Here is a 10,817-nt window from a genome sequence, read left to right on the forward strand (position 1 = left end):
AAACTATTTCAAACTTAAAGTAAAGATCTACTTGGCCGATTGAACTGAAACTTTGTAGGAATGATCGAATCATGGTCCTGACAAAGTGTTGTTATTTTTCGGGTCAATCAGAAATACAATTTGGCTGCCATGGCCGCTATTTTGCTACTAAGTTCTAATAGGCCGATCTCACTTAAAATTGGTCTAGGAATGATCAGCTCATGGTCCTGACAAAGTTAAGTTAACATTATACTATTTTTTACTCAAATTGGTACATATTTCAACAACAAAAATAAATACTATAGACTCAGGTGACCGTTAAGGCCCATGGGCCTCTTGTTTTAATACAGGGTCTACAAACAATAAACAAGGTCTATTACTTAATTGAGTTAACCATGTACAAAGGTTTTTGTCATAATATTTTCTTAATACTGGGTCTACTAACAATAAACAAGGTCTATTACTTAATTGAGTTAACAATGTTCTTTTAATCAAAATAATGCGGAGAGAAAAAAATCAAATCAAGGGACTCCAGTTTTCCCTTGACTAGGTTTTTTCTCATGTTCGATTTTATGTCCAAATTGTTTACTTATTTGAGAAATTGAAAGCCATGTTTTTAAATACTTTTTTTGTCACTGGTAATGATTTTTTTTGTAGGGAGTAAAGACAACACATGTCGAATATGGAGGTGATGTTAGTCAAGGAAACAAACTATGTCAGTATTAAACATTTTTGCCAGTCTACATGGAAGACAGGTTCATACATCACGGCAACATCTTCTTCCATCATCAGCTGTAGGCCTGATCACCAAGGTTACAGAGGTCATTTGCATTAGTGACGGACATCAACCAATGGGAACTCCTGTTACAGTATTTGTCTCCAGGATATTCTACTTTTTTAGGAATCCATTTCAACTATCAGGATGCACTAAGATATATCGGATGTGATAATTCCAACTGAATGGAGTGACCAATTTCTAGTTTTCCATTTCATGATATAGTTTGTCATGACTGGATTCCTCACTCCTAGAAGTAGGTTTTGAATTAAATTGCCTGTTACGAGAGGGTTAAGAAACAGTACTGGAGAGCAAGGAGTCTAGTTTTTCTTATAGCAAGCCAGGAAGTAAGAATAGATAGTTAATCATGAATGCTTGAATAAATGAATTTGCTTGTCAGTAATTTGATTAGAAGAGTCTGTTTGAAATGATTTATATTACATTAAACATTGGACATGTGTTTTAGCTATTTGATGGCATTGTCCACATGCACAGCTTTGAATTCATGAATTTACATCATGCAACATAGGTCAGTGTATCATGGAAAATTAGAGTAGTATGGCTACATAAAGCAGATACTCCCAGTGTTAACAGTTGGATTTTATATAAAGTGAGAAAAATTAACTGTCTACCAAATATGTAGAAACTTTCAAATCAGTTAGAAATTTAGAGCTGTATAAACTGCTATTTTAACACTGCAAGAACGAGCTTGTATGTTTTTATAAATATAGAATGTGAAGTGTAAAAAGTGTTACTTATTTAAAAAGAATGAATCATTTGTGTTGATTTTTAAGATGAACTGTATATATTTTTATTGTTTTTACAAAAAAATACATTCCAGCTTTTTCTTGGTTGTGTGAAATATTTATTGAATGATTCACGGTGGGTTTTTTTAATATGAATAAAAAAAACACCAAGAAGATACGTCAAAAAATATTCTAACAATATTATCGGCGACAAACCTAAAGAAATGTTTGCACAGATGCAATCATCAGATGTTCCTTTTTCTATGTGTACAATCATGTATATCATATTTTACCAGGAATTTCTGTTCTATACATCTTCCCTGTACAATGTGAGAGGTAGTGAGGCAATAACCTTTATAAAGTAAGATTACAGCTTATTATATGAAATTTTATTGCAAACAATACTTAACATGTGATTTTGTAAAGAAAAAATATTCAGTATATATACAGTTGTCTGGAATCCGGTCGGTCTAACCTAACAAATAAAAACTGTTCCTTTTACCTCTGACAAAGAAATGTATAACTCACCCAAGTTCTAAAGTTTGAACTTGTTCAATTTTTTCTGCAACTGCTGCCATCACAATGACATTGACATAGTTTAATATTATGATGTCATGATATAATAAAGGTTTTGAGTGCTAAATTCTATTTTTATAAAATTTACGTGTTTAGTTTGGAGACAAATAATTAATTAATTGTTCATAGTAACTGATTGGTGTCGTTCTCAGTTCGATAGGATTTGTTCCTTTCACTGAAATATTGGTATCAATAATAAACAGATATAGATCAGAGAGTTTAATTAGTTTGTGACGTAAAATGATAAAATTGTTTAACTATTTATCAATATGTTTATCTAAAAATCTCTTTTAAGCTTCCGTCCATTGATTTATACAATCTGTGTTTGACCGTGATTATAACTACATATACATCTATTTTGAACACCTAATCAATTAATTACCTTTACAACCCTTATACATATTGTAGTTATTATGACAGCACTAGTCAGTATATCAGTGGTGATTAAGTTATATTAAACATCAATAACTGATCTTGTTGTACATAGATCAATTTTATTGAAACATTACTCATATCTCTGTTTATTATTTGTGACATGTTTTTAATTTAATTTATTCAAAATGATATCCATCCAGGTTTTTCATTCCGTCCTTGAATTGTATAACATAACATATATTAATTTATGAACAAAAGGCATTTTGGATTATTTTTCATGTTCCGTCTTGTTTTAGTTTGTATTCAATAGTTTTACATACATATTTACAAAATATCTGTCTGCAGAAATAAAATAAAAAGTTGTTTAAACCTGATTAATAACAGTTTGAAGTATGACTTATAAACTGCAATGTTTTCACAGTTTAAACATTTATAGCTGTACATGAAGCTGCCAGGTCTTTCCAATAACAACAACAAAACATGATTAGGGACATGGATAACAGGAATGATAGATCCGCACTGGTACTACAGTATCTATGTCGTTATGACAAATGGGGCTGCTCAATTAATGAACATTTAACCAACAATTTCCAGACATGCTCTCTTTGGTGTTATGTGACTAGACTGTTACTGATTTAAACTTTATTTATCTTACAACAGTTTTGAAAAAAGTGTTTAATTATATGAATCACTAATCTCTTTGGGGTTTTTTTTTGGGGGGGGNTCTGAAGAAAATATCTGAAATATGATCTTATTGTTATGTTTAGGGGAGGTATTATGATATACTGCTGAAACTATGTATTTCTCATTACTGTGGAGGGTATGTATGACTTAACATTGTTATGCTGTCTGTGAAAACCATTTGCTTTTGTGTGGTTTTGTCAAAGTGCATGTAGATTTTGATTTCATTTCTACAGTACAGACTGTCTAAACACACTGACCTTTTAGATTGCACTTTTGTATAGCCTTTGCTTCAGTCCACTTCATCCTAGCTAGGGCCACAAACTACCCAGAATAAGCAACAGTAAAGTGATCTCGGCATTGTCTTCATTTATACTGTGGACAATATCTCTAATTCACTTATTCTGTGCGGGAGGATAAACAATAATAAATTAGAAGAGGATATTGAAATTAATTGAAAGTTACTTACTGTGACATAGAACATATATGAGATGGGAGTTGGTCATTACTGTGCAATTGCAAGACAAGATTGATTTATTTATTGCAAAAGCTTTTCATCTTTTTAAAACTTACTTTCAAAACTGTAGGGAAATTTAAAACAAAATCAATGTTGAAATTTCAATTAAAAAAAATTGAAATTGTATTTAGGGAAACAATGGAAATTAATTGGTTTAAATGAAATTGTATGTAGGGAAACAATGGAAATTAATTGGTTTAAACAGTCTGAATATTTCTGTAATGAAATTGAATTTTAACTTTTTAGCAAACAAAAAATTTCAAATATTTTTCTGAAATATGTCTTAACTGGTCAGAGTAATAGGAAACAAAAACAATGTTTTACAATACCAGGTATATGGAATGTGTAATACCTGCAACACGATCCCTGTACTTACACTGACACTATAACACAAGAAAACATGACATTGGTGTGTATTACAGTTTACAGTGATTACCACTTATCTGTGTGTAGTGATGGCATGGGCCAATGGTCGATTATAAATGAATCGGTCGGTGTTCCCTTTACAATTCCAATTATTGATAACAAATTCCAAAATTGATATAATAAGTTAATAACTGAATTTGAGTGTCAAGTATTATTGTATACAATGTACATTAGACATAGAAAGTCTTTTATTTCATTGATTTTTATTATATGATTGAAGTCAGTGTTGAAAAACACCTTTAAACTGTCTGAAAGTTTGTTGTAAAAGAATTAAACCTAAATAGTAAATAACTCTTGACTATTGATGTAACAGTAGTGTAGTCTATTTATTTCAGTATTCAGTTCCATAAAATTATATGCAATGGATAATCGATCAATAAACTACATGTACTTCTGATTACAAATCAATTAACAATTATGATCTTTAACTAACCATCCATCATTATTGTTGTGTCACAAAGTTCAAAGGTCAATGAGGATAGGATTGGTTCAGATTGTGTTAAAAACAAAAACTGTTCTTTGTTATGTGTGCAATTCACGCTTTCAAAAATTAAATGGAAGTATATACAAAAAATAGTCATTTGTGTTTGTTATCACTTTGTTTTGAAATTGTAGAAATGAGACAAAAATAATTTCACTGTCAATTTTCCTAGAGAACAAGAACACAGGGGTTGCTTCATAACAAGAGGCCCAGAGGGCCTGTATCGCTCACCTGGATACCAAAGCAATCATGGCAAAATATTCTCCGAATGAGATCAAGGGAATATGCCAGACCCCAAGGCCAATCCTTGTAGCATATCTGTAAAAAATTTACATGCCCAGCAATTTTATGTATGGTTATGGGGTGGGGATCTCAACTGTTTCCAAGCTTTGACTCGGAAACTAGGTCCCTAGGGTTGTGGTCAGACCCCAGGATTACCCCAAAACATTAATCAAGTCCAATTAAGCTGTTTTTTGGGCCATAAAATATGAAAATATGGTGCAGCACATTGCTTACACTCATATAAATGACCTAAACTCATAATGGACAACTTGCGATTGAGTGTGATGATCCAACATTGTCTGGAAAAAACCTGCCGAAAAACTTTAACCTCAAATTTAACTAAGTCCAATTAAGCTGTTTTTGGGCCATAAAATATGAAAATATGGTCCAGCACATTGCTTACACTCGATATAAATGACTAACTCATAATAGGCAACTGTGTATTGAGTGATGATCCAACACTGTCTGGAAAAAACTTTAACCTTCGAAGGTTCCTGGATGCCGACGCTGGGGTGTCTACATTATTTCTTGGAATAGGCGAGCTAAAACCGATGGGTCAAAAAGAAATGTGATTGGAATTATTAGTTTATCCCAGTCACTCGGACAACAGAAGTCAATGTGGTATGTGTCAGAAACTCTTGAATTGGTAAAGCAAGAGGCCAAATGGGCCTGTACCACTCACCCTGTTTTCAATGTCTATCAAAATCAAATCAAACAAAACTTGACAAACTTCTATAGTCTTTACTGAAATTGTCCTAATAGCATATTCCTTGGTCTCTTGGTTGTTAAAAACAATAACACATTTTACCCCTGTAACCTTGGTCAAGATTATTTATTTGAACATTTTTATGGTCCTTTATTATCTAGCATGTTTTGACCAAATATCATGATCCTAGGTCTCCTTGTTATTCGGAAGAAGTTTGAATATAGACTTTACACAATCAAGGTCTGTCATTTGAAAAAAACAGGACAGTTCTTCATCCCAGCTTCCTACTGCTCAAATATCTTCCCTTTAGGCCTAATGGTTATTCCACCAGCTACTTGGCCTAGGCCTCTAGGCTAGGCAAGCTTAAGAATAACAAAAAACAAGCAAACAATATGTTCATCATTAAATAGTACCATTTTATTTATCATACAACAAACTTTTTGTCTTCAAGTTCAGGTTTTCCTTTGAATTAATACTGAGCCGATGCCTAAAGAAAGTAAGTCAACTGGTCTTGGTGAATTCATCAGTTGTGGATTGTCAGTCATGATATGACAGAATCCACTGACAGCCTCCATGATCAATCAGAAGGCATTCAAAGTTATGTCCTTTTGTAATGAAAGTTTTGATAAATATGCCGGTACTGATGTTCTTTCTCCATCCAAAAAGTTATATGACAAGTTTAATAAAAAAGATATCGGTCGGTTTTTAACACATTTACAGGGTGATTTCTTGTATGGAGTGTCAAAATTGTATCATTTTGCCACCCTGTAATAATGCCACTTCTCTATGCATCCCATAAAACCAGTTATTAAACAAATGTTTGCACAAAACATCACAGAGACTGCCTTCAGTGTCACATCCTATTCATCCAGAGCCTCTAGACCCTGTAACACAAAAGACTGTCAATGAAGAGGGTACAAATCACTCTGTAGCTTTGTTTTTAGTGTTATCTTCACATTGGACAAAGTAGTTAGAATGCCCATCTTTCTACTGTGTTTTAAAAATCTAGGGTATTGAATACTTGATTAGAACTTTTCAATTTCAAATTAAAGAACAAAGAACATGTGCTACTCATCTGCTGTTTAATTCATATACAGGGTGACGCAATTTCAGACATGTCTTCAAAAAATTTAATGAATTTTTTATTTCACATGCATATAATATTGTTCATTTCTGAAAATTGGTAATAGGACCTACGGGAAAATTTACAGTAACACATTGCAAGGCAGGTAACTTTTAACTGTCTGTCCAAACCAAACATTATAGGACTGGTTAAATATTGAACAAATTCCATTGAATATCAATCACATTTTATTGATATACCGTAAGTTGAAGACGTTATCATTGATGATGAATAATCAAGCAAATTGCAGTTTCCTAATTTAAAGCAGATCTTTCCACCTTAAAACTTGCTCTAGTCTTCATACAATGCTTATTACAAGCTTCATCAAAACTGAATAATATCAATGCTTACAGAAACCAAGGTTTGGACAGACAGGTGCTCCCAATATGGGTGTATTTAAAAAGTGTCCCAGAATGTTAAGTACATGCATCAACATTTGCAGTGGTGAGTCATATATATATACAAACTGTGTAACCTTCATGAACATAACAATCATGTAGAACTAAAGAAATAAAATCTTGTCATTACCTTTGGTTTGTACACAGAGCCAAATTTATAGATGTCGCGCACATACATCCTGTAGTCAACTTCATCTGCATGAAAGTACCTCTGAGTATACTACAATGGAGAAATTGTATTTAAATTACATAATTATGTTATATACGAAACATTCCTATCATATCTCACAATATTGGTTTGGTTTGTTTGAAACCTACGTCCTTTTTAGCTATGGTCACTTAAGGATGTGCCAGGTTTTGGTGATTAAGGAAAACCTGGGTGCCTGGAGAAAAACCACCAACCTGTGGCCAGTACCTGGTGACTGCCCCACAAAAATACTTGAACCCACAATCCATTGGCGGAGGGCAATTATGTAAGCCTCAAATCCATGACCCAGTGGTGGAGTAGTGATCGTAGATGGCTATAGATGTCTTAACCACTCGACCACCACAGCCTATTCGCAATATGTCTAAGACTGTGCCTGTGGTCTAGTTTATTCCCAGTATCACTTTTAAGGATCCCTGTGTTTTTTCGGCAGAGCTGATTAAGATCAAATTGAGATCTGCCTTAGTTTGGTTGGAAAATACCTGTAATATTATATGACGAGCTATAAGTAGCCCCATTGTTAATGGTACACAAAAACAGATATATACTTCACTTGGTAAAAATATTTAGCAAAACGGATTGAATTTAAAACTATAAAGCAAGCTGGATTTCAGCAGACCACGCCAAATTGATAGGGTTCTTGTCCACCAGGACAACCCATATACTAAATTTGAACTTTGTATGATCAATCATTCTAAAATTATCACCCAGACAAGCCCAACGAAGCAGAATTATATTTTTTAGCAACGCTCACCTTGACCTCTAGCAACCATGCTCAAATTGATGGGGTTCTTTACAGTTCACATCCCAACAGCAACATTCAATATGAGCTAATGAAGAAGGCAATGCAACCAAAATAAATCAATGAAAAATAGTTCAAGGTGGTTGAGAGACAGGAAAATCTAACATAGATGAAGCCATGTAAATAGGAGCAGAGCCGACATTTGTTCTCACTCATGTCCAACTACCGGTGACAGAAATTTGAAGAACATCTCAAAAACAATTGCTATATTTGCTTTGGCCTAATGAGTCTCTTTAGCTTAAAACTGACAGTGCAAGTTAAAAAGCTTTCAATTGAGATTGAAAAAAAAAATGAAAATATTTTTCTGGTTTTGAGATCTTCCCCATTTCTTCTGACTATCGTTTCTTAGGAAGTGCCAACATTTTGACCCCTGTGACCTTGAAGTCATTTTAATTAGCAAACTTTGTTGGGCTCTATTCCAAGAAGCTACCAACCACATGTTAAGATTCTATACTTTTCTGTTTTTCAGAAGAAGTCGTTTGAATTATTTGACACTTTTGACCCCTGTGACCTTGATACAATGTAGGTCAAGGTCATTTTCGTTCTCAAACTTTGTTGGGCTCTTACCAACGTAGCTATCACTCAAATATCATGACTCTAGGCCTGTCCATTCTTCAGAAGAAGTTGTTTAAAGAAAAAGTTGAAAGACTGATGCAGATGGATGAACGCCGACGCAGGACGGAAAACAGACACTGCGCCATGGCATAAGCTCACTAGCCCTTTGGGCAGGTGAGCTAAAACTATATGAGGCTTGACATTGTTTTTTAAAGAAATAACACTAGCAATTGTCAGCATTTCAGTTTCGGTTAGGTACGCCTGGACCCCTCAATCTACATGTGCCGAATATTCCTGAGGTCAGCCTCGGTTCAGATCTGTACCAAAATGAGCACCATTTGTACACAAGACTAATATGTCATAATCATTTTAACCCTTGCCTGTATATCAATCCTTGGCTACATTCGCATATCCAGTTGAAACGGTTAAACCTGTAAAGAAAACGACAGGTACAGATTTGGGCCGAGGCTGACCTCAGGAAAATTTGGCACGTGTAGATTGAGGGGTCCAGACGTACCTGAACGAAACTAAAATGCTGACTCTTGCCAATTTGCGTTATTTCTTTCTTAAACAATGTCAAGCCACATGTAGTTTTTAAGATACGTTATGTAATTCAGTGGACGCATGAAAGAAGGGCATACTATTCTTGATACATTGTTTTTATTCTCCAAAACTGTGTATTTTTAGCTCTGCTTACAGAACGGTCCATTAGTGCGTTCACTTATCGTGGAGTATTTCTGCGTCACACGTAACGTTTCAACCGGGTTACGCGAATGTAGCCTAAGTCTGTTTCAAGGTCATTTTCGTTGATCGCGATCCAAAAGGATGAACCGGTTTGACCACATGTAGTCTGTAGTGATGATAATCAGTTGTTCGTTTAAGAAATGAGGTCGGACCCAGTAATCTGATGCTTTTTTCAGGCGAGCCTTGACAAAGCCTTGGAAGGCTTGCATAAACATTTGTAGGTCCGCCAGAATTTATACCCAAAGATGTATGTTTAACGTACGTACCGTTTGTTCCACATACACGTCAGGGCCAGAGGAAACGAAATGTCTGGTTACAGCGTACATTGATCTGCTAAACGCTTCAGAATTAGAAACACCATATTCCTCACCTTTCTATCTTTGCGGAAGATCCATGCTACGATTGGGGGTACAATAGGTGAAGACAACAACAGTCCGGTGAAAATTACACCACTCGGTAAGATTTCGAACCACATCTTTCATCCAAACCTCCGATGAGATGACCTTGACAATAAAGCCAATAGGTAAAGCCAATGTTACAAAAATAGGCAAGTTTCGTATTCTAATGACGCCCTATATTATCAAAAATAGTATACTACGTTGTCTATTTTATTTTATTCTAATTGTTAATAAAGAACCTTTAGAATGTTGTGAGGACTCATCGGAAATTAAATATGTTTTCAAGAAAAAATATCTAGGCTCCTTTCATTTATATGGAACAACCAATTTGTTTAGATATACTTCACGGACTTATTAATTCTGTGAAACGGTAATTGCTTTCTATTTAATGAATAATTATAAAGAGTATCAGTGAAAATTTAGTGAATATTAATGAAAATTTTCAGTGTCAAAACACTTGGAAAGTTCCTACTAGACTACTAATTGGTTTTATCGGTCTAATATGATAGGCGACAGCGGCCCAGATCCTGATCAGTTGAATGATTTAAGCGTTCTTGTGATAACGATTTAAAATGAAAACAAACCGTGCACAGAATGTAGATGACCGAATAGCGCCTACCACCGTAGTTTAGAAAGCACGTTTATCTCAAAACAAACACAATGACGCATGATAAAAATGACAAACAGAAGTCATCATCGAAGCGAAGAGATAGAGAAAACCCTCCATCGAAGGTAACCTAGGCCTACTCAGTCATGACAGTATCGATATTTACTCATCCCCCCCTCCCCACTCATACACACACACTTTATTTTGCTTCGATTGCTCAACTGTCTAATTAAGAAGACATGGAGAAAACATTACTTGCAGATTGGAAATCCACCCAAACCCTAAACTAGGTCGGCTTGACATTTTGCTCAAATAGATTTAACCCTTTGAGTGCCACAGGAATCTCCTTAGAGAGTGCCAAGCCAAATTCTGATCAAAATGTGATTTGGAAATATATCGGTATGGGTAAAAGCCGAAAAGTGTCGAAAAGTAGCGGAAAAG

At 34.5% G+C, this 10,817-nt stretch overlaps 1 protein-coding gene and 1 long non-coding RNA gene across 2 annotated transcripts in view; one reads left to right on the forward strand and one right to left on the reverse strand.

Annotated features, from left to right (window-relative positions):
• LOC110465332 (dynein assembly factor with WDR repeat domains 1-like) overlaps positions 1-1,538 on the forward strand; it is a 17,043-nt gene extending 15,505 nt beyond the window's left edge. The window contains exon 13 of the mRNA XM_021521076.1: positions 637-1,538. Coding sequence (XP_021376751.1) covers positions 637-671 — 35 coding nt within the window. The 3' untranslated portion in view covers positions 672-1,538. The remainder of the gene's footprint in view (positions 1-636) is intronic.
• A 4,401-nt stretch (positions 1,539-5,939) lies between these two features.
• LOC110465299 lies at positions 5,940-9,910 on the reverse strand. Its single transcript, XR_002464595.1, has 3 exons — positions 9,742-9,910; positions 7,196-7,285; positions 5,940-6,428 (listed from the first exon to the last, which is right to left on the reverse strand). It is a non-coding gene; the product is annotated as an uncharacterized LOC110465299 (long non-coding RNA).
• Between the last annotated feature and the right edge of the window lie 907 nt (positions 9,911-10,817).

Source organism: Mizuhopecten yessoensis, unplaced genomic scaffold, assembly GCF_002113885.1.
Source record: "Mizuhopecten yessoensis strain PY_sf001 unplaced genomic scaffold, ASM211388v2 scaffold11069, whole genome shotgun sequence".
NCBI classification, from domain to species: domain Eukaryota; kingdom Metazoa; phylum Mollusca; class Bivalvia; order Pectinida; family Pectinidae; genus Mizuhopecten; species Mizuhopecten yessoensis.